Source organism: Phascolarctos cinereus, unplaced genomic scaffold (genome assembly GCF_003287225.1).
Source record: "Phascolarctos cinereus isolate Bilbo 61053 unplaced genomic scaffold, phaCin_HiC Scaffold_726;HRSCAF=1367, whole genome shotgun sequence".
In the NCBI taxonomy this organism is placed as follows: Eukaryota; Metazoa; Chordata; class Mammalia; order Diprotodontia; family Phascolarctidae; genus Phascolarctos; species Phascolarctos cinereus.
Window position 1 is genome coordinate 103,967,735 of NW_027556098.1, and position 24,884 is coordinate 103,992,618.

The following is a 24,884-nucleotide window of genomic DNA, read 5'->3' on the forward strand; positions in this document are numbered from 1 at the left end:
TATATTTGCTTTCATGCATGTCTTATTTTCCATACTATCATATAAGCTCCTTGTTGGCAGGCACTTTGCCTTATTCACATTTTTATCCTTCTCAGCACCCCCCATAGTTCCATGTACGTAGTAGATGCCCAACAATTTTTTTTTGGATAAGTGAATATTTAAAATATGTATTCCAGAAGGAGTTTGATAAACTTTTGGAGGACAGATGTTTATTAAGGGTTACTAGTGCTGTCTAGAGTTATATTGCTTTCATGTGAACCATTGGAGGATGACATCATGAATTGTGGTTTTATGCTACTATATAATATCACCTGCTTTCACAGGATATTGGGCTGTGTGGATCATGGGTCTGATGCAATATGGCCTTTCTATTGTTTAGCTTGCTAAATCATGATGCTGAAAGGGTAGGTTTAAGATACACATGAGACTGCTTCAGGGACATTTACCTGCCAATAATGGCTATTCTACAGATTTTTCTTTTGATTTGTTTTCTTCAGCAACAATACATTTTTTAAGGTACAAAGTTTTGTGCTTGGAATATGCTATAAGACATGATGAGCCTGGCACCTTTCTCACCAACCTTATCAGTAGTTTTATTACTTTTAAGTAATAAAGATATGTATTTCTTTTAAATGTTCAGACTTTTTTTTTATAAGTCAGTCATTTTCCCATATCAGAGCAAATCATAAGCTTTTAGTATATATCAGTATTATGATTGTTGTATAGATTATCTATAGCCTCAAATTAATAAAACAAATTCTAGCCCTTTGGCAGAGATTAGTATTCTTTGAAAAAGAATAAATTGATATCTTTAGAGCCAGAGTCAGTTTACATGAAACCCTGACCACCAGTGCTTGTGTGACCATCCTGTTCCTAGAGGGGCCTTGACATTGTCTTGTGGCCACAGTGACACAGTGATTCATACTTCTCCTACATACTTAGACCTTATAATGGGGAAAGAGTCTCATAGAAAATACTACTGTCCTCTGAAACAGGGAAATATGTTCTAAACACAGTTCATTTTTGAGTACTAGAATGTGCCAGATCCTGTCTTTCCTGAACTTTAAAGTGGGTGGCTAAAGCATCTGATATGTAGGGAACCTGGGAAGCTCCCTATCAAAATATTTTTCAGAAATTTTATTAATATTTTCTAATAATTCTTTCCTGATTTTATGATTGAGATATATATATAAATATATAAAAACATATATACATACATGTGTATACACACATACATACATATGTACACACACATATATGTAAACCAATTTCACATCCTTTTTCCCTACTAAGTATAGTGTATGTCAAGGAAGCTTACACAGTTAGACTTCTTTATACTGAGGAAATCACAAGCCCAATTTATTTTTTAAGAAGTCACATTTTTTTATTTCTTTATTCTAAGGGAGTTTGGCAACAGAAGTTAACACAGCTTTGAGCAAAGCAAGAGTTCCAGGGTCACTTAGAGCCCAAATTCTTTGGCCAGAGTAAGCTCAGAACAGTTAGAGGGACTTGTTCCATACTCTGCTGAGCTCTTAACTATGTGCCTCTCACCTCTTTTATAATTCTTTTATATGTGTATGTGTGTGTGTGTGTGTGTGTATCTATCTTATCTTTACCCTATGGAGGGAGGGCATCATATTCAAGCCCTAATGTCCTAGTATTATGAGCATTCAAAATCTTTGCCCAAATTTGACTCTTGAGGAAGGAGGTGATGAAGAAAGGGAATGTGAGCTCAGTGACTTTGTCCTGGGACTACAAGAAGGACTCTTCTTTTAATGGGCAACTGACAGCAGCCATTCTGACCTGGTCGAGGTTGTGAATAAGAACTTGAAATACTCCTTTGTTGCTGATTTTCTACCATATTATTTGCCAAACATAAGTTTAAAGCAAATTTTTGAGTGTAATATTCATTTATTTGTTTGGGTAATTTTATATCATTTCTCAGAGGTTTAGAGAAATCTCTCAGAGGAATTATGTATTCGATACTAGGCATTTATCAGCTGCTTGCTGTGTGCAGGGTAAGGTGCTAGTTAGATACTGGGCAAATAAATATGAAGAACAGCACAGCAACTTTCCTCAAGGAAGCTACATTTCATTTGGGGGATAATAAATGTACATAAATGATGCAACTTAGAATTTGATAAGGGCAAAGTAAAGATCCAATCATAGTGCCAAAAGAAAATTTAAGGAGGGGGGATCACTTTCTTCTGGGGAGAGGAGGGAAGGCTTCATGAAGGGGATGACATCTGAGCCCAGGCTTTAAAAGAAGAGAAGGATTTCAGCAGAGAGTAGTGGGGAAGGCACTGCAAGTTTGCAGGACGCCCTTTGTGGCTGCAAGGAGGCGGGAGAGTGTAGCATTCTAGCAGGGAACAGCTGGTAAGTGCAGGCTGAAACCTAGCGTGTGAATGTTAAAACAAGAGCACAAATTGGTGCCTGACTGGAGGAAGCCTTAAATACCTAACTGAAGAGTTTCTATCTTGTAGATTATCTGTCAGCAGCAGGGAGCCAGTGGAGCAGGGGAATGCCATGTTCAGAGATCAGACTTGTGCATTGGGAAGACAGGTTTCAAAGTCTGCAGGCAGGGGACCAGGAAGGTATGTGGCTGTTAACGTTTCCAGAGAGAGATAAGCACCTGAACTGAAGTGTAAGTGTTATGAATGGAGGGGACAGACAGATGGAAAAAGATGTTGATAAAGCGGAATTTATATCTGGTAGTCAGTTGAATGTGAAGGGTGGTGGAAAATGAGGGAAAAGGAAGAGTCACAGATTGACTTCAGGACTGTGAGCTTAGGTCATTGAGAGGATGATAGCACTGTCAACCAAAAATAGGGAAGTCAGAAACAGAGGCAGCTTTTTTGGGCAAGACTACAAGTTAAGATTGGCACATGTTGAGCGTGAGGGGATGACAAGGCCCTGAGTTAGAGGTGTCCAGGAAGAATCAGAAATCAAGGGCAGTGTGTGCTATGGTAGAAGGAGCTTTGTGTTTAGAGTCAGAGGACCAGGGTTCAATTCTGGTTTTCTGCTACTTCCATTTAACTACGTGTTCTGCTCCAGAGGCTTTTTGTTGCTTTTATGATCAAGTACAAACTACTCTGGCTCTTAAAGCTTCCTACAGCCTCTTTTCTAGGTTCTAGGCCCCTTTTCCAGGCTGTTATTATTGCTTCCCATCAAACCCTTTATCCTCCAGCCAACCTGGCCCACCTCCTGCTGCCTGTAGCAAACATTCCAACTCAGCACCCTGAACCTTAGCACAGTTAGTTTCTGATGCTGGGCATGTTCTCCTTCTTCATCTCTAACCCTTAAAATCTCGTTTACTTAAAGGCTTAGTGAGTCTGAAACCTGGTTATGAGTGTTAAGACAAACATGGGAAGGTAGATTCAAGTGCCACTTACTTTGAGACCTTTCCCAGTTTCCCCAGTTGTTAGTTCTTCCCTCTCACCCCCTATTGTACTTTGCACTTCCTATATGGTATGTGTTTACTTACCATTGAACTTCAGAGAGTTCTTCAGAGACTCTGAAGAACTTTGGAATTGATTGTGAGATACGGGAGACGGTGGCACAGGATCACTCAGCATGATAGCCTGCATCAAAGAAGACGTTGTGTTAAAGCAGAATTGCAGTAGCTCAAAAGGAACATGAGATGTACAAATCTAGAGACATCTCCACTGCAAATGTTCACATGAACTGTTTGTGCCGACCTTTGATAGACCCTTCTGAGTTCATATTGCTCTGATCAGCCACAGTTGGACACACTGTACCTTGACCTCAACATAGTGATGTCATTTTGGTCTTCTTCAAGCACGAGGGACAACCAACCAACCAACCTAGGAACTATGTGAGAAGGTGTCCATCCATCTAGCCGAATATAAGCTCCTTGAAGATTGGGATTGGTCTAACCTTTGTATTTTGTATTCTTACTACTTAGTGCAATGTCTGGAACATAGTAGGCATTTCATAAATGCTTGCTCCTTCTTTGTGGGATCTTGAGTAACTCATCTGATCTCAGTCTCAGTCTCTTCACCACTACAATAAGAGGGATTAGATGATTTCTAAGGTCTTTTCTGGCTTTAAACCTATGATTTTATGAAATGTGGGATTGTAGTTTATGGGAAAAATTGGGACTAGCTACATAGAATTGAAAGTCATCTGTATAGAGGTAGTAATTGGTGCTGGCAGAGTGATGTTGGGAGAGATAGACAATGAAAAGAGTCAGAATGGTGGGAGGGAAAGAAAAAAGAGAGAAGACATGAAGAGTGGTAAGGTCAGAGCTTTTAAGAATACCTACGCTTGAGGATAGCAGGGAGACAGTGGACCACTGAAGGAGAATGGGAAGGAGCCGTCTCACAAATAGGAGAACCAGAGGAGAATGGTATCATGGAGGCTAAGAGGAAAGATTATTAAGAAGAATATTCTATTTTGACATTTATTTCAATGGAAAAAGATTTCCATAGAAGTCATACTTTCTAAGAACCAAATTTTTTTTTAAAAAATCAGCTGTTCTGATTAATGAAATGCCTCCTGTGTGGTCCATTATATCAAGGCTGTTCCTTCAGCTCTGTTGTACTTCATTCTTCCCCTCCTCACCATCTGGATCAGTGACCTTGTCATGGAGGACTTAAACATTTTATACTTGAAATTCCCAAGTTCCAGATTGGTGGGTGCCTCATGTGTGTCCTGCTTTATCAAACTAACTATTCATAAACTCATAGATATTGGTCTAGAAGGGATCTCCAAGCCATTTAATCCAACTTCCTTGTTTCATAGATGAGGAAACTTAAGTGTAGAGATTCTAAGTCATTTGCCAAGGTCACAGAGGTAAGGAGGGAGTGTCAGAGATGAGATTTGAACCGAGGTCTTCCTAAATTAAAGTATAGCACTCCATCTTCCCTCTTCTCCCTTTTGTTTCCTCTTTTCTTCATCCTTTCCATTATTAATGTTCATAAGTGGAAGATATATTTTCGTACAGAAGTCCAAGAAGAAGCAGCTTGGAAGAATCTGGAGAAAGAGATGGAAAATTATCAAGATCCATCAGTTTTACTCGTGTACCTCTTAGTAGGGTTCCAGAGACAGAGTCACTTAATGGAAGTACATCCAGAATGGTTAGTATGGAGTCTTTCTTTGCCCTGGAATGTTCTCTTTCCTTACCTCCCCCTCTTAGAGCCCTCTGCTCCAAGACTCAGCTTGGGCAACACTGTCTTTCACATGAAGCCTTTGTTAATTCCCCTCAGCTGCTAGGGCACTGTCTCCCAAAACTACCTTGAATTCATTTTGTATATTTTTTTGTGCATACCTACTATATATGTACATGTTGTCTCCCTGATCGAATGTGTGCTCCCTGAGTGTAGGGATTGGTTCATTTATCCTCAGAACTTCATATTGCACTTTTTTTTGCTCCTTTCTAATATGCTTATCATCTGTTATCATGTATTACAGTTATTGGTATGTGTTATACCCACTACTACCATTTAAGTTCCATTTATTAATTTGTTCGTTTGGTAAGATAAATAGATAAAGTATATGTTAAGTGCCTACTGTGAGCCAAGCACTGTGTTTAGTGCAAGCCAAAAGAATGACAGTCCTTGCCCTTTGGGAGTTTACATTCTGAGGAAGACAGTACATAAAAGGGACCTGAAAAGAGGGTGGGGGGGACACACCATGTGGGCAAAGTGGCAGAGTGGTCTGGGGAGATAGGTTAAGAGTGAACATGGTAGGCACATATGTGGCCTTGCATGGAGCTTCCCAGGAAGGCCTCACTACCTGGAGGAGAAGGAAAAGTAGATGCTTAATCCTCCCAGCCCTTCGGTTTTCTGACACCGCTTGTACCTTTCTTTCCATGCTTGCTGTACATGGCTCCCCATCATAACCTATTGTCTAAGTGGTGGAGCTGCCCTCCCACCTAGCACACCTGCCCAGAAATCAGGACAACTGAGGGGCTATCCTTGTGTTTGCAGCCATGTGACCTAAACGGGTCATTTAACCTTTGGGGATGTCATTTTCCTCTTCCTAAAGGAAGGGGTTGGTTTAGATAGATAATTTTCTTTTCCACTCTTAACATTTATGATTCTACATGTAATTTATTACATGAAGAGATTAGAGAAAACTAGAATTAGTGTTTATTGTTCCCAGCTCTGTCATTGATATGCTGAGTAACTCTACTAAGTTTTAAAATTCCTTAATGTCATTTATAATGTGGGGATGACTTATGGAGATCGTTTATGAAGATTCATGAGCCAATTTTTAAAAAATCATAAGTTCTTAAGTAAATGACCCTTTTGTTATATTTTATCATTATTGTTCTTCATTTCATAATAATATTCCCAGTAGGAGTCCTGTGTTATGGTGGATAAGTTCTGGGTGAGAATTGAGAAGACTTGTTTTTAAATTCTGCCTCTGACCCTTGTTAGCTGTGTTACCTCCTGAGCGAGTCCTTTAACTACCATGTGTCTCAGGCAGCTACCCCATCCCCTGAGCTGTGGGTAGAATAGTGCAGTGAAAAGAGAGCCAGGTTTGGTGTCATAGGACATGGATTAGAGTCTTGCTTGGCCATTTTCTGTCTGTCTGCCCTTGGACAAGTCACTTAACCTTTATGGACCTCAGTTACCTTATCTGTAAAATGAGGGAGTTGGACTGGATAACTGGATGACACTAGAGTGTCTTCCAGATCAAACAAGATAAAAATGTAAAGTGTTTTGTAAGCCTTAAAACACCATGTAAATTTTAATTAGTAGTAGTAATATAAATCATAATCTTACTATGATAGTGTTGTTGTTGGAGAGCATTCCCACAGTGGGAGTCTCATTCTGACAAAATGACTGATCACAGAATCTACAAACTAGAAAGGAACTTAGAGTTTATCTAGCCCAACCCATGCCAGCACTTAGCACAGTGCATGGCACATAGTAGGCACTTAATGTTTATTGATTGATTGATACTAGAACAAGAATTGCTTCTAAAATGTCCCCATCAAATTTTGATCAGTAATTCTTACTTGCCAGATAACCTGAAAATTACTAATATATTTCAAATAACAGGACTATTCCAACAAATCTTTATTTTCAGACTCCAAGACTACTACTTGATACAGTACTTATTAAGAGCTTAGGTTCTTACTTTAACAAGTATTCAAGTGTATTGAAACCCATTAATAAGTCTGTCTTCCCTTTTTTTGTCTCTGAATGGTAGCATGACAGAGTTGATAGAGAGCTGGCCTTGAAATCAGGAAGACCTCTTGCTGACTCTGGAACCTTGGTCAACAAGGTACTGAACCTCTCCCTGTCCCTGGCCATTCTCTTGGAATGTCAGCTGCAGGTCTGCATTTGTCGAGGGCACTGTCTCCTTTGGTTGAAGTTCTCCTCCACCAAAGAAGTCGAAGGCCTAGATTTAGTTCCTTCTCCATTGCATACAAGTTGTTAACGTGCATTAGAAACCATTTCGTTTTATATGGACAGCTTAGTAGTGAGAATCCAGAGCTGGGAAGGATGTTAGAAATTATCTCTTTCAGGACCCTCATTTTATGGATGAGGAAAGTAAGGTGCGTCAAGGTTAAATGACTTGCCCAAGGTTACACTTGTGGAAGAGGTAGCAGTCAGACTCAGTTTTTTCAATTGCAAATTGAGTACTCTTTGCTCAGAAAATTCAAAATCAATGGTTGTGCATTTTTTTCATTAATAACACTTTAAAAGAGATAGGCTGATCCTTCAGATAAGAATGTATTTGCTCCCATTTATTGTCTCGGAGGACTGTAGACAAGCATATACTTTGCAGGTTAGTTTACTTCATTTTTTGTGCACTGATATTTGGTAATATCAGAAGGTGATCCTCACACTTCACATAGGCTGTTAAATTTTCCCCTCCCACTCCACAACAGATTATTGTGTTTGAAACGCTGTTAAAAGACTTTAATATGGAAAATAAATGACTTATTATGTTTTTGTTTTTAACATTTAGTTGTTCAATCTTCCTTTTAGGGATTACGGAAAGAGGATTCCCCAAGTCCCAAATTAGACATGAAGAGCCCTAATAAGTCTCCACCCAAGGCCCTGGACCTGAACAAGAATGAATACTTTTCTCTAGATAAAAGCAGCACTTCAGATTCTATTGATGAAGGTAAGAAATATTTTAAATTTAAATAAAATTTCATCTACATCTTTGAATATTTACCTTTGCTGTGCATGACTACATATTGAAAGGATGGAAGGTTTAAAGTTAGGCCCATAAAGAATCAACCATATAGGAAAATGAGAGTAGAAAATGATTAAAGAGAGATTTAGTGAGGAGAGTTCTCTGCCCTTTTGATTCTAACTCCATTTCATTTTCATGACTACTTCTTCTTACATGTACTGAGGGAAACAGAAATATATATTTCAAATTATGATTATAGGAATGGAGAAGCTATCCTCAAGTTATTTTCCTACCACCTCAATGGGGTTGTAGGATAGTTTGAGAAATATTTACTCATGAATTTCAAAACTTCTCTCAGCTTTTCCATTTTAAAGCTTTAGGACAGTCTTGGAAATATCAGTGCATGAGTAAAGCAGCAAAAATTTATTAAATGCCTTCTATGGGCAAAGCAATTAGGGAAATATTCATTAAGTACCTACCACATGCACACCTTGAACCTAGATCTTCCTGGCTTCAAGTCCTATTCTCTGTCCACCATTCCATGCTGCTTCTCGGTGCTTATGCTAGGTAACTGTCTTAAAATTAATCTATAGAGAAAATGTTGACTTGCCTTGGTAGAGGGACTTTCCTCGCCCAGTAGTTCCCTGTATTGCTGAAGTTACAGGTATCCTGTCGAAGGGTAGGGGACAGAAACTAGGCTTGAGATGTCATTGCTTGGACAAGGCAACTCTCTCTACCTCTATGGGCTGACCCTATTTCTGATGCTTAAAACACTGAGAAGATAAGGGATTTGTCCAGGATTTGAAGCCAGCTCCCTATCCACTAGGCTTCACTGCCTCTTGGGGATATAAAAACCATAAAAAAAAAAAACCACCATCTTCAAGGAGACATTCTTCCAGAGGTGGACATTATAAGAAGAGTCAAAATAACTAGAAGAGAGTTTAAGGAGGGAGAAAAAAATAATGACGAGGAGAAGAGGAGGAGAAGTGGATTTCTTCAGAAAAGAATGCAATGAAGAAACAGAAGGTACCAGTACAGATGTTTGTTTTTTTTTTAAATTGACTTCCAGAGTACAGAGGGTCAACACAGATTCAGCCCAGTCTTCAATGCCTCTTCCTGTATAATGGAAGTAGTAAAACCCTGGACTTGGAGTAAAGTTCAAATTCTATCTCAGATACATCCTGACTGTGTGTTCCTGGGCAAGTCCCTTAACTTTTCTATGTCTTGGTTTTTCATCTCCAAAGTGAGGGGGTTGGACTTCATGAGTCTAAGTTTCTTCCAGTTCTAAATCTATTACTTTATGATCTTATGTTCAAACTCTTAGCTTTGAGGTACTTCAGAATCTCAAATTGCCTTTAAAATAAAGATGTTCTTCAGCGTAGTTTCAGGGTAACATTCATTTTACTGTATGCTAATTCTTTGAAAATTGTTCATTCATGTTTTAGAAGACTCCCCTTACTTAATTAGAATATTTAGTTAACTAAAATATACTATTCCTAGATGGACCATCTTAGATAAATGGGAATTTACTATATTCATTTGATGTCCCCTTTCCAATTGTGAAGTAATTTCTTTTAAAAAAATGCTTTTAGAATTAGTAAATAGAGGTGGTGTATAGCAACAGATTTGAGCCACAGGAATTAGGAGGGTGTTGTACTTGTCATTCCTGTGGTTGACTTTGTTGGACTTCAAGATTGACTATTTGTTGGGGCAGCTAGGTGGTGCAGTGGATAGAGCACTGGCCCTGAAGTCAGGAAGACCTGAGTTCAAATCTGGCCTCAGACCAAACACTTCACACTCACTAGCTGTGTGACTCTGGGCAAGTCACTTAACCCCAACTGCCTAATTAAAAAAATAATAATAATTAAAAGAAAACAAGAATGACTGAACAAGTAAGTTATAAAAAAAAGATTGGCTGTTTGTATAGATCTGAAATCATCCTTCATTTTAATAAAGAAGTTTATGCACACAGAAGTAAAAATACAACACTTCTTGAAGATCAGTCAGAATTTTTGAAGAAAAATGATACTGAATTATTCTGTGAAAGGTAAATGATTAAAGTGGTTTATAGGTAAGGATAATTTGAAAAAGATCATATCACATCGATAGTTAGAATCCTCATAAGCATGGCTTTCATTTATGAGTCCGTATGCAAGAGGGCATGAACTAGTTACTTATACTAGTTAGTACAATGCCAAAACTAAAGTTATGCCTCCAAATAGATCTACTGTGGCACCCAGTGGCCAAACAGGTACGTGACAACAAAATAAAGGATTTTTTGGCCTTATTTCCCAGGCCTTGTCTTTGCAAGAGTAACTGGTTATTAAGAAGTGGCCTCGTGATTCAGGCTTGTGTAAGTGGATAGTAACATGACATATTGGGAAACAAACAGAAATCTATGATCAGTTTGGTGCAGACCCAGAATTTAAGAAAGAACAGTGGTCAGATGGGTTTGTGTATAGCCACTCGTTGGTTACCTTTTCTTGCTTCCTACTGTCACTTCATAGAACATTCCCTTATAAAGTGGCAAGAAAATAAAACTGATATCTGACCATCAGCATGACATAATGGAAATAGCACTGCGTGTATTGAAAAGGTCTGAGTTTAAAAAATCCCACCTGGTAAAATGAGAGGATTGGAGTAGATGAATTCTCTGGTCCCTTCCAGCTCTAGATCCCTTGTTGACTATTTCCATTATTGGAAGATGTTATAATTATGATGAAGTAATTTGATACATACAGGTCAAATTTGTCAGTTATGGCCATAGCTCAATTTCTAGGAGACTTGGAATGAGATGATGTGTGTAGATGAAATAAGGTGGGTGGTCAAATCACTAATCAAAGTAGGTTGTTGTTGTTTTTTTTAATCTTAACGACCATCCTTTTAACCAACCATTGTATAATAGGGATAGGACCGAGGAATAACCTGAGTGAATAAGAAAAAAAATGAGGTGTTTCTTTTTTCTCTTCTACATGGGTTTCCCCCCACTCCTACCCCCTGCTTTAGTCTTAGTGGGAAAGACTCTGAGAAATCTGGACCTGGATATTTTCTGTGAGCAAGCCCCCATCTTTCCTGAGTTAAATCAGCAAAATAGTTTAGTACCTACCATGTGGAAGAAGGGCCTTGTTATGAGCCATCTGTGTTTTTTCTGAAAGAGATACAGAGATTCCAGCTGTTAATAAACTATGAGGTATTTTGTATTTTGTGTACTATTGTATTTCCTGTCCATGCAGCATTGGTAATCTATAAAGCAAGTGATTGGACTTCTGGTCAATCAGTAGTGGGCTGGGGATAGCGTCTTCCCCTGCCTGGTGCCACCTGATCAGTTACTGGGAGAAGAATGACCTTTTCCTGGAGTTGAGAGCATCTGGGGAAAATCTGTAAGTCTTCTGGTAAATCAGGGAGTTGGCAAGTGTGATAGAAGCCCAAATGTGCAAGAAAAGCGTTGGCCCAATTTTAAGGAACATAATATGTCTTCTCTGCTGGCCCTGGCTTTGTTCCCTTCTCATGGGCAACTGATTGCCAGGATTGTCTGCTTTTCCCTCCTCTGTATTATAAGCTGTTGCTGGGGGAATATCTGCCATAAGAGGCAGAGCTTAGGGTGTGAGACTTGACAAACTGGCTTCGGGAATGCTGTCCAAAGCCATGCTAGGATGTAAAAGCAAAAAGTAAAATCAAGAGATGAAGCTGAGCCTTGAGTTAGCAGCACAATTGGGTTCAGAAGTAAGAGTCACTTGGTCACCAGTTTAGAATCAGGAATGCAGAGAATGGGCCTATGTGTCTAAAGGCGTACTTGGCAGGTAGCTAAAATATGGGCTTCATTTCCATAGGAAAGTTTTCCTGGCTCTATTTCTACCACTGCCATTTCAGGTTTTATCTGCTCACTTCTTTAGAAGAAAAGTGGAAATAGGTGAGGATCCAGGCATGTGGGTGAGCAGAGTTTTATATTGTCGGTTTAATATATTGCAACCACAGTAATGATAATAATAATTGGATGGGAGATTTTAAAGCAGTAACACCATGAAATTTTTAATGAGTAATCCAATGCAGAAATCTTTTATAGCCCTATTGCCTTCCTTTAAATTACATAGCAAAGTCATTTTCTTCCCTTCTTAATTGCAAAGTAACACAGTCACTTCTCTGCAAATCAGTCATAACAAAGTCTTATCTAATAATTAAATCTAGAAGAGAACATATTTAATACTTAAAGTATTGGAAATAATTGTATGAAATCATATTGAAATAATTATATGAAAAATGCATCTTTGTTGTACAGCCTTCTTTTTTGTGTATCCTTCTTTAAATATAAACAGAGAACTTTTATTTTACCTTTAGGATTCTGCTTTCAAAGCCCCAAATAAACGAAAACGTCCAATGACTTCTAATCATTTTGAGAAATTTTACTAACCCCCCAAAATAAATGTGTTTATTTCAAATTGCACATGTCTATATAGAAGGAACATTTCTTTTCAGTCTGGAATTACAGTGAAGAGTGCATGCTCCAGTGAAATATCTTTGAGGAGGTAAGGCAGATGAATGTCTAGCTGAAAAATAGTTTACGTAGTGCTTATTTTTTTCTTCTTGTTCCAACACTATTCATTTTTATTACCTATGATATAGGGACAAAGCACTAGCCTTTAAAAAGCAGCTGTTAGGGATGAACAGAAAAGATCCAATATTCAGAAATTTAGAGCCCATGAGGGAAAATAATTTACAGAAAAAGATGGAAATCTTAAAGAAAATGAGAATTATATACAGTACTAGATGATTTTTCATGTGTCCTTCATAGATTGATCAAAATCACTTTTGGTTTAGGCACACAAACATGCTTTGATAACTTCACTTGTTCATAAAATTATTGGTTTTGCCATGTATAATTTAAGATAGCTTATTCAGATAGTAATTTGAATTTTATTGAGTTTACTCTTACACGTTCAAAATTTGTCTTATAAATGGAGCTACAAGCTGGTAAACTTTAAGGAATCTTAAAATCTCTTAGTTTTTGCCAGTTTATGAGAAGCAGAAAACTTGAGATGAGAAAAAAACTTTTATAATATAGTAAGATAGTTACTATATTTTCTAGACTTAGTGTTCCTCATACGTCATAAGACATAGTGTTCTTTAAAAAGAAGCATTACAAATAGTATTTACTTTCAGAAAAGAAAATGAAGAAGAAAGCCAAATTCACTGGAAAGAACATCGAGCTTGTAAGACTTCGTTCTATTGGTCTTGTTTTCTTAGCTCCCACTGTCTTCTATTTCAGCTTCATCTGATGCTTTTTTTTTTTTATCATTTTCATAGACTTCTGAAAGCTGAAGTTTTTCCCAGGTTAAAATTAGATTTTCCCACATTGAGACAAGGATTATCTATACTTTGATGTTAGTTCATTTTTTGATTTTTGTATTTCTAAACACAAGCCAGCTTCTTTCATATGCTGCAGAATTCTGACAAAGGGATCTATAGTCAGAAATTATGCCATGCAAAGAATTGCATGAGCAGTGACTGGCTGCAGTAGGCTGTGGTGATGAACATCTGTTTGCAGTAGAAAGAGCAAGGTAGTGGTGAACAAGTCAGGGAAGAGCATCAGGAAGGACCCTGAGGTACTCTCACCACTATTTACTTGATTTTCTGGATTTGGAGTCAGGAAGAACTGGATTCAAATTCTACCTCAGACACTTGCTAACTTTATGACCTCTTGGGAAGTCATTTAATCTAGCTCAGCATGAATTTCCTCATCTGTAGAGTGGAGAGAATAATAGCACTTTCATAGTATTGCTGTTAGGATCAAATGAAATAATATGTTAGGCACTTTACAAACCTTAAAGCACCGTATAAAAGTTGTTGTTGTTATTATTATCAAGCTGAGCATTGCTTAACTTATGAAGGATTAGTAGCCCCAGTCCTGCCCCCGTTCCCAGTAATGTCCACTATAATGTTACCTTTGAACGATTAACTTTGAAGTTATCATAATCCCTGCTGGGCAGCCTTATAAGAATGCCCAGAAACTTGATCTTTGTGTCCTTTTAGGTGGTATGAGAAGCTCCTTATCCTCTTGTCTATATAGTTCCTTCTAAAAAAAAAGTTTTATTAACTTTTTTGCTTTTATATCATAGAGGGGAAACCACCCTTTTCACATCCAAATTAATATCTCCTTTATCACAATGAACAATTAAGCAAACGAACATCTGATATAGGGACTGCATCTCACAGTGTACATAACATTCTGTCCTAGTAGTCTCCTGCCTCTGTGCCTTTAAGGAGAGAGATGTTCCATTATGTTTTCTAAGACCCTCATTAGTTTATCAGTTACTCAGAATTTAATATCTTTTTATGATTATTTCTCTATGTTGTTGATATTTTGTATATTCTTTTGTTCTACATATTTCACTCTAGATCAGTTCATGCAAATCTTCCTGTGTTTCTCTGTATTCCTCATATTTGCATTTTTTTGTTGACAAAGGAAGGGTATTGAAGAATTTCCTTTACCAGTACAGATAGGCAACTCTTTTGCAACTACTAGTCTTAGAGAATTACCAGGAGCACTGAGAAATTAAGCAACTTGCTCATGGTCACACTGCCATTATGTATCAAAGGTGGGACTTAAAGCAACCCCTCTTGACTCTGAGACCATCTCTGTGACCACTGTGCCATGCCCCCTCATATTTCTTACTTCACAGTAATATTCCATTACATTCATATTATAGTAGGTTTTTTTCAGCCATTCAGTCAACAAGTATTGATAAACAACCTACTATATGCCAGGCACCATCCTAGGTGCTGAGGGAATACGTGCAAAGAATGAAATAATCACTAATAAAGAACTTTTCTGTTGGGAGAGATGAGTACAAGTGAAAATATGTATAGTGTCAATATAAAGTTAGCAAATATGTACAAAGTAGCTAAATTCAGCATAGTTTGAGAGTAGTAGGTGGGGAGATGAAGAGAAGACTCCACATAGAAGATGGTGCTTGAACTGCATCTTAAAGAAAGAGAGAAATTATGAGACTGGTAAAGAAGGGGTGCAGTGGAGTAGATGGGGGAGGGAATGTCATGTGTGAGGAGCAGAAAAACCATTTGCTAATCAGTGTGTACCTATTTTTATTTCCAATTCTGTGCTACTACAAAAATTATGGTATATATTGGACCTTGTTTCCTATCTTTGACTATCACGGAATATGTGTCCAGTAGTGGGAAACTGACTATCTTTCCACAGTCTCTCTACCATTAACTGTTCCTGTTTTTGTCATCTTTGCCAAAAAATTTACAGGGTGTTAGCTGAACCCTCAGAGCTTTTTAAGTTTGAATTTCACTTACTTTTAGTAATTGGGAACAAGTTATACCTTTTTTCCTTAATCTTTGATGCCAAATTAGCTTTTAGCATTCTTGCCCAAATCCCATTGGATTATGATTCCCTGAGACTGCCATTTACTCTGAACTAGTTCTAACTCTCAGGGACCAAGAGATTAAAAAGAACCCTTATATACAGTCTGAGCCAGCTCTCCTGTCATTCAGCTAAGCTTGATTGCTTTTAAAAAATTCTAAACTGAAATATTGAACCAACTAACTATGTTCTGTCTTTGGCCAACTCTTAAATGTACCTGTTGAACATGATAGCCTAAACATGCTTCTTCTTTTGTAATCTAGTCAGATGTAGGAGCAGTGTTAGTGTTATTAAATTTTCTGCTCTTCCATCTTAGATCCAGTATTTCAATCTTAGGTTTCCGGTATGAACTTGGAATACTTTTATTTATTTATTATTTCTTAATATATTTATTTACATTAAAATTGTTAAATAGGATTTTTAAAAAGAAATTATTTTGGGAAAAACATCTAGATCATAACATGTAAATACTTTTGTTATATTTTTTCTATAATTCACAGTTTTTCTATTAAAATTCCATTAGATCTGAATATGGATATTCCTTCCTACAGCCATGCCTGCCTACCTCTCATCTATGACTTCCCATAAATTTGCCATGGAGGCCCTACTCAATCTGTGGGGGAATTCTTTCTCTCATTATTTAAACATGCCATGGATATAAATGAAGAAGGAGGGCTATCCATTACTTTATATCTTAAACAATTATGAATCTCATTTGGGAAGCTTAGCAATGGTGTGGGAAATATGGCTTAACGTCTGCCTACCTATCTGTAAATCACAGATGATCTTCTATTCTTCACACTGCTCTTCAAAGTCCACTTTTTTTCCACTGTGTACGGCCACCATACTGATGGCTAGACTGCCTTATACCTTATGAACGATAGTAAAGGAATTGGGAGTGATATGTGTCAGAGGTCAGTACATGCTGTTCCCAGAAACCTGATATGGAATATTTATGCCTGGAGGAAGAATTTGATTAGCAGATAGCCAACTAATTATTATCAGTGGTACTTTAATTATATCATTTTTGGTGTCAAAGGTGGCTTTATCTAACTTTTTTGCCAAAAAGTATACAAATGTAGATTACTCATTTTCCTTTTAATGGTTAATTAAAGCAATGCCAAATAACTATTACCTCTAAATTTCAGAAATTAGGAAGTAGTATTTTGCTCTATTTCCTGATACACATCTGTCAACTCTTGTATTTCTGCATCTAGAAGACAACCAAATCAACAAACATTTCTTAAGTTCCTACCATGTGGCAAGCACTGTCTTGCAGTCTGGACTTGCAGAGCTAGGGTTTTTTCAGGTCCGAGAACCTCCCTCCCTTCCCTCTTTGACCTTATATGAAAATTGGCAGGACTGGCCCCTTACTACACCTCATTAACCTAATGTCTTACTTGTTCTGGGTTGGTATTCCTAATGGTACCACGACTCTGGACTAGTGTCATCAGTGACCTAACTTTAGAAAAATCGTTTTGGCAGCTGTGTGGACAGTGAATTGAAATGGAAAGAGATGCTTTAGGGAGAACAACTTAGAAGCTATTACAGTAGCATAGGCAAGAGGTGATGAGTATGTGGACTAGATGATGGCTGTGTGAATAGAGAGAGGAGGACAGATACTAGAGACATGGATGGGGAATTGACAGAATTTGGCAAATGATTTGGATATGTGGGTGGAAGAAAAGTCAGGAGTTAAGTTTAAATGACACAGTTTTCAAACATGGTGACTAGGTCAGTGGTACCCTTTATAGAAATAGGGAAATTTGGAAGAGAAGAGGATTGCTGAGGAGGAAGAAGACAATGAATTCTGTTTGGGACATTTTAAATTTGAGAAGCTTATGGAACATCCATTTTAAAATGCCTAATAGGCAGAAATACTGCTACTAAGCATATATTTTGGAAAGTAACTTGGAACTATACCTGGAAGGTCACCAAACTGCCCACATCCTTTTGCTTAGCAATACCATTATTCCCTCCTCCGCCAAAGAAATAAAAGAAGGGAAGGACAATATTTACAATAGCACTTTTTATTGTCGCAAAGAACTGTAAACATGGTGGCTGCCCATCAATTGGAGAATAGGTAAACAAATTATAGTATAGAGGCAATTAATTAGAAGGCACAGTGAATAGAGCATTAAGAGTAGAGTCATTATGGCTTAGGTTCAGATATGGCCTCAGACCCTTAGTAGCTATGGGACCTTGGACAAGTCAGCCTCAGTTTCTTCAACTGTAAAATGGGGTGATAGTGGCACCAACTTCCCAAGGTCATTGTGAGGATTTAATGAAATAATATTTCTAAAGCACTTAGCACAGTGCCTGGCATGTAATAGGAGTTTAATACATGCTTGTCTTCTTCTTTCCTTCCTATTATATGAATGGGAATGAAATATTGTTGAGCCATAAAAAATAATGAATCTGATGGAGTAATAGAAACCTGAAAGGACTTATATGAGCCTGATGCAGAATGAAGTGTGAAGAACCAGGAAAATGATTTATAGAATGACTACTACAATGTAAAGGAAAATGATTTTGAAAAAACTTGGCATCTCTGATAAATACAACGACTTAATACTGACTTCAGAGAATTGATGAAGGGTGCCTCCCTGCTCTTAGCAGAGAGGTGATGGACTAGAGGTACAGAATGAGAAATTCATCTTCAGACATGCCCAGTATGTTGATTTGTTTTGCTTCATTGTGCTCATATTTTACAGAAGGGCCCTCAGTTTGCAATAGGCAGGGACTGGAGTTGGTTGGTAGCAGTAATGATCCAAAAAAGAAAAAAAGCATCAAAGAAACCCCTAAAAACACACAGAAGAGAACAGAAGGAAATTCAGGAGACATAGTTCACTTTTGTTACTAGCGCATTACATTTAATCCATCAATCAATAAGCATTTATTACATCAGTTAATAAGTGTTTTTAAGTAATACTATGTTCAAGGCATTGTACTGAGACTTAATCTGTATTTTCAAAATGTACATAATAGAAGTTCACAGTTTCATATACATTCTACTCTATATTTTGAAATGTTCATGTTTTTAGATATGTTTAATAAACAATAAAAAATTAATTTTAAGAAAGTGAGAGGAGAAGTAGAGACAGTGGGTGTAAGTAGCTTTTTCAAGGAGATTGAGAAAAGGAGGGATGATGCTACCTCTGTGGCCTTGGGCAGGTCACATTCTCTCTGGGCCTCAGTTTCTTCATCTGTAAAGTTAGAGAAGTAGACTAAATGGTATGTGAGGGCCCTTCTACCTCTAAAATTATGATTCTATGATATAGGACATAGTGTGGAGCTTTTAAGGGTGAAGATTTGAATGTGTTTGTAGGTAGCAAGGGAGGAACCAGCAGAGAGGGACTGAAGGTTTGAGGGGGGAGGGAGGAAGTGAGAGATAGGATGATTATGACATCTACTACAGAAGATAGGAGAGGATGTATAAGATCACAACAGAAAAGAAAATTTCTGTCCTCTCATTAGCAGTAAATAAAATCCTGTTCAGCAGCTTTCTAGTGCCTATCACATAGTAAGCACTTAATGTTTGTTGACTGACTGATTAATTGTATCTATTTACCCATGTAGTACCTGGGATGCTCTTCTCAGCCTCCTTTTTCTACACTCTGCTTTCTACATGTCTCCTCCTTTTTGGTTTAAACCCTTTGGTACTGACCCATAATTTTCGCTCAGATTGTACTTCCTAATTATTCACTCAGTTAAATAGTACTCACTAACTGAACTAGGTTTACCCTTTGGATTTATGGTAATTAACTTGCCCCTTCCTAAAGTATTAATCTCCTGTTCAAACTTTTCTAGTATAGTTCTTTATAATTGCCATACTCACTAGTCTAACTGGACTCCAAATTTGGATTTCTTTTGGCCCATCTCTTGACAGTTCCCAAGAACTGAATAGGTTCAAACACCTGAAAGATACATAATCATACATTCCTATCTGTAGTGACCTAGAGCACCCAAAGGAGATTTTTTTTTTGAGCTAGCTAGATTTGAATCCTTAGAATCTCTCTTTGGCTCTTTGTAACCCCATCTATAAGAGTAATAAAATAAATCTCTTAGATGATTATGATAATATCAATTGTTAAAGACAAGCAGATCAGCCCAAGAGACTGAGGAACGGTAATGTGCCTCTTCCCCCAACCCATGGGCTTTGCTTCTGTCACCCACTACCATTGTCCTAGGGGAGCATCCCCACTTCTGCCTACACTAGCTGCCAACCAAGTGTCACCATCAGGCATATAAGCCCCAAGAGCCTTGGGCGTAGCAGTGCTTCTGCTACCACTCCATAGCACTGACCCGCTTTCCAGCCTACTCCATACCAGCATCCAGAAAAGCAAGCAGTCCTTTCAGAGATGAAACCTGGCGGCCACCTGTCCTGGTACTGCAGCTCTTGCCTCCTTAGCAACCACAGTAACTGTAAGCCAAAGTACCTGAAAAGAAAGTTCTTGACATCAGCACCCTTAGCACCGTTAAATGACTTCCATTGCTTCCCAGATTCTAGAGGACTTCTTTCTTAATGTTCTCTTGCTCTTGAAATTACTTTGTGTGATTAGTGTTGGAAGAGCTGTAGAAAGACAGGTGTGCCAACTCATTGTTGGTGGAGCTGTGAGTTGGCCCATCCATGCTGGAAAACAGTTTGGAATTATGCTAAGAAAATGACTAAATGTTCATGTACTTTTCCCAGAAATCTCTCTGCTAGGCATATACCTTAAAGAGGTCCATCATCAAAATATTTATAGAAGCATTTTTTTGTGTTAGTGAAGGACTGGAAGCAAAGTAGATGCTACTGCTTGGAGAATGGCTAAAACAAAAATTGTGGTACATGAATATCATGTTTTAATGTAATTAATTATATATTATGATTACATAATCAATCATATTATAATTACTATAAGAAATGATGAATATGAGGACTTTAGAGAAGAATGGGAAGACTTGCATGCAGAGCTGCTGGACCTCTTTCCGTCCTTATCTGCATCTCCTGGTTTCTCTGGCTTCCTTCAAGGCCCAGCTAAAATCCCACCTTTTGTACGAAAGTTTTCTGATCGCACTTAATGCCAGCCTTCCATCTTTCAATTATTTTCAATTCATCTTGATTATTTTTCTTGGTTGTTTGTATGTTGTTTCCCCCATAAGGCTGTGAGCTCCTTGAGAGCAGCACCCGTTTTTTTTCCCATTTCTTTGTATCTCTGTGGCTTAAAACAGTGCCTTGCAGGTGGTAGGTGCTTAGTACATTTTGTTGTAAGTAAGTTGAAGCAGGAAAACTGCATAGATAGTGATCACAACATTGTGAATGGAAAGAACTACAACAAAACAATCCTGAATGCCGTGTAATTGGAATGACCAAGCTCATCTTAGGAAGCAGAGATGAGAGAATGGCACCTCCTTTCCTTCATTGGAGAGACTGGGCACTCACCATAGGTTTAGGATGGTGCATTAGTGCCAGCTTACACTGATGTGTTAGTTTTGTTGAGCGGCATTGCCCTGCCCCCTTTATTTATTTGTTTGTGTAGAGGTCACAGGATTGGGGAAAGGGGACATATTTGAAAATCTAAGTGATGTAAATACAAAAGCTATCAGTAAAAATTAAGATGTTTTTAAGAAAGAAATTATTTTGCAAATGTTTACTTATCATTGAAGTTATTGTATCCCTATAGTGAGCTCCTTGAAGGCAGGAACCTTGGTTTTTGTTTTTTAACACTTGGCTTTTGTCTTTGTATCCCCAGAGCCTAGCATAGTGTCTTATGGATTGGGATAACCAAAATGTCTGCCAGAGATTGTCTTTTTGGTTGTCTTCAAAGTTAATATTTCCTGAATTTCCCCACTTCTCTGTTCACTCTTCTGATAGTCTCCATTCACTCAGAAGTGTTCTGAATCAAAGCTTTCATGTAATAAAAATTAAGTTTTGTTGTTTCTTTTACATTAAACAAAAAGGCATGTTTGGGAGAGACACTAGTGTGTTGCTTAAAATTTAACTTTTAGCTCTTTTGCTCTCTCTACAATTCCTGAATGCTAGTTAAGTTCTTGTCTTAATTATCCTTTCTCCTTTGTTCGGGCAAAGTCACTAAGTTGTGCAGTAGTCACTACATTTTAAATACTGGGTTTTTTGTACCATGAGCTTTAAGTATAATATCTTGGGTCCATGTTAATAAATATTTACTGAGCACCTACTGTGTTCCTAGATTTGAAGGAAGGTAGGAAAAGTAGAATGGGCCTAGAAAAGGGAGAGGGAGCATAATTAAATAATCAGAAATGCCTAGGAAAGCATTCTAGCCCTGAAAAGTAGTGTGAACAAATGCTTGGGAATGAGAATTGATGAATATTCAATATTCACTTAGTCTGAGTGGTTTAGCTGAGACTTTTTGTATACAGGAAGATAAGAATAACTCCCAGGAAAATAATCAGAAAATAGTAAGAGACAATTATATTCCCTGTAGTCTCTCATCACTGTACTTGGTCGCTTTGGATAGATACCCTGGAAAATTCATCTAAGGGTCTTTAGAGTAATGGATTATTGGGAGTTTGGCATTGGCTGAATTTACTATTCCCATAACAGTTAGATTTAATTGATTGAAAATGTGGATTTTGCTTAGTTTAGCAATCCTGGATTTTTCAGTGTAATCTTCTAAGGTTGGGTTTCCCTTTTAGACAGCTGGAGGATGGGGGTGTGTCATGTGTCTGTTAACTACAAACCTCTTTTCCAGTCTTTTTTCAAACTATAGACTCCTTTAAAGTAATACTTTTGGTTGAGATTAAGGCTAGGTAAGAAAGAAAGGAGGCAAAGAATGGCCTCTTTTACCTAGTTAAAAAAAAAAGGGGTGTTGCCTCAGTCAAACTGAGACCTGGGAAAGACGTTAGCTTAAAAAGGCCAAGGTCTCCCACTGCTTCAGGGGGTGTATTATCATATACTGACCATTGTACTAGATTTTAAATATTTAGCCATCTAACATCTATTGGACTTTTATTGTGCAAACAAAACTTGAATTTGCTTTCCCTGAGTCTCTTTCTTTTGTGTTTTTTCTTCCACAGATGAAGAAGATATTTCTAAGAGAGACCTTAATGGAAGACGTTTTGTGAACTGTGTTTTTCATATCAGTGCTGATAGAATGTTTGAATTGCTTTTCACCAGTTCACGCTTCATGGAGAAATTCATGAATTCCAGAAGTATAATAGGTTTGTTCATTTGTCCTTACCTAATAGTAAGTTTTGGGGAATTTCATTGTCGGGTTTAGTGAGTTGAACTAGCATCATACTAGTATGAAAGCGATTAATTTATTCAGAGGGAAAGAAACACAGTTGGACTTGCTTTGGTTTTTAAGGATTAGATAACAGGTAAATTGTTATATAATCACTTCCATTAAATTCACAAATAGACTAATTGTTTAATCACTCAGATTCCACTTATTAATTACCCCCCTCAGAGTAAGGCAACTACTTTGAGGGTTATTTAACTCATACAGTTCAATAGGGTCTCAGTTAGAAAGTTTACTATAATATATAACTTACTTGTAAGGATCTTTTTGATTATGTGTCAGAGTTTTCTACATTGTTAAAAGTCTCAAGTGGCAGCATTATAATACCATGCTGACATTATCATGATTTTAAAAGCACTTGGTAAATATATGACTAATAGGTGGCATAGAATCTTCCTTGTTCAATAAGGGGAAAAACTGGAATTTAAAGAAGCTAAATGATTTGTCTAAAATTAGAGTTTGTTGGTGAAGGTGCTATTCTATTCCATTTAATAAGATACTAGCTATTGTTCCATCATTTATGAGTTTGACCAAAAAAACCAATTGTAATGCCTTTAAAAGTGATATTCAGTTGATCTGCTCTACTTATTTCTAGGAAGAGAGAGTAAATGTGTTTTTCTCGTTTTATCAATCAGCACAGAGTAGCCAAGAAGTTTCCATTTCACTGGTACTAATTGAATTTTGTAGTTATACTAAGAAAAAGTCAGTGGATTTTTTAAAAATATGATAATTTTATACATATTTTGCCCATTATTGTATTCCTCTAGCTTAAGAATCATGGAATAATTGATGGTTTATAGGGTTTTTTATCAAAATAATAAAAACAAACAACATTCGGTTTGAAAGGCCCCTCAGAGGTAATAAAATTGGAGCTTATATTTATATATAGCTTATAGTTTACAAACTGCGTTCCTTGCAATAACCATAAGGTAAGTAACATAAGTATCAATATTCTGATTTCATAGACAAGGAAATGATGGTTTATAACATTGTTATTTGTCGGTGGTTACCCAGCCAGTCAGAAGCAGAGCTGAAACTAGAACCTGACTGTCCTGATTTTCCCTGCAATTTCCTTTCCACAACATCATACTTGAGCTGCTTCAATATTTAACCTCTTGGTACCCTAGCAGACAGGTGGAGAGAGTTTCCACAATAGGAATTCTCTATACTGAAAGTGTTACAGATCTAGATCACAATGAAAAAAAAAACTTTAAAAAATTTTCTGATCTTTTTTCCTTCCACAGTTTTATTATTACCAATTCTCAACTAGAAAACTGGTTTTCAGGAGAATGTATAGATTATTCTTTTTAATTTTCTAAGGCAAGGCTAGCTGATGGTACCATTTGATAGAGAAAGAGAAGAAAACTTGGCATTGTCTGATACGTTCCCTAGAGAGCATATTTCAGAGGGTTTAGGGAAAGGCTAAGTAAGATCCAGTGACCCAGTACTCTGAAAGGATATATGGATGAAGGTGGAGATGGGATGTTCTCAAGAATTAAATTTTGGTGAGGATAAGAATGATTCTAATCAGGAGGAAAAAAGATGAGTTGCCTTAAAAGACCAGTGGGACTATACAGGGAACTTATTCACCAGTTGGTTTTTAAAATATATGGAAGATTCAGGGGTAGTGACTACAAAAGAATAATATGGTACTGTACTAATGGTACCAAGAGTAGCCTAGAATGTGCTGAGGCTAGTGATGAATGCCAAACTAATGAGAACAAAAAGGTTGTTTGTTTGTTTTTTTAAGTTTTGGAGTAAAAGGAAAGCCAAAGAAAGGAAGGAACTCTTGATCAGGATGGATGGGAAAATGATATCAGATAATGGTGAAAATAGTGAATTACCCAAATTCTGATTTTATTTTTGTTTTAGCCCTCAAGGAAAAGGTTTTTTTAAACTTGAAACAATAGAACACAAATGTATAACAGAGAGTCAAGAACCAAGATCCATAAGGGGGTAGATAGTAAGAGAATATCTCACTGCCCTCAATGGGTACAATGAACGATCTACATCGTGTAGCCCTGAGTGACTTGGCTGATGTTGATTGTGGCCACTGTCCACGATCTTTGAAGGATCCTGGAGAAAATGAGAGGTGCCACAGGCCTGTGAAATGCCAAATA

The 24,884-nt window shown here is 37.4% G+C and overlaps 1 protein-coding gene across 2 annotated transcripts in view; it reads left to right on the forward strand.

Annotated features, from left to right (window-relative positions):
• GRAMD1C (GRAM domain containing 1C) overlaps positions 1-24,884 on the forward strand; it is a 136,334-nt gene that overhangs the window by 88,027 nt on the left and 23,423 nt on the right. The window contains exons 5-8 of one of the 2 annotated variants that reach the window (XM_021007142.2): positions 4,967-5,099; positions 7,183-7,257; positions 7,968-8,106; positions 22,541-22,684. In XM_021007142.2, coding sequence (XP_020862801.1) covers positions 4,967-5,099; positions 7,183-7,257; positions 7,968-8,106; positions 22,541-22,684 — 491 coding nt within the window. The remainder of the gene's footprint in view (positions 1-4,966; positions 5,100-7,182; positions 7,258-7,967; positions 8,107-22,540; positions 22,685-24,884) is intronic. The other variant, XM_078146710.1, reaches the window with a different exon arrangement.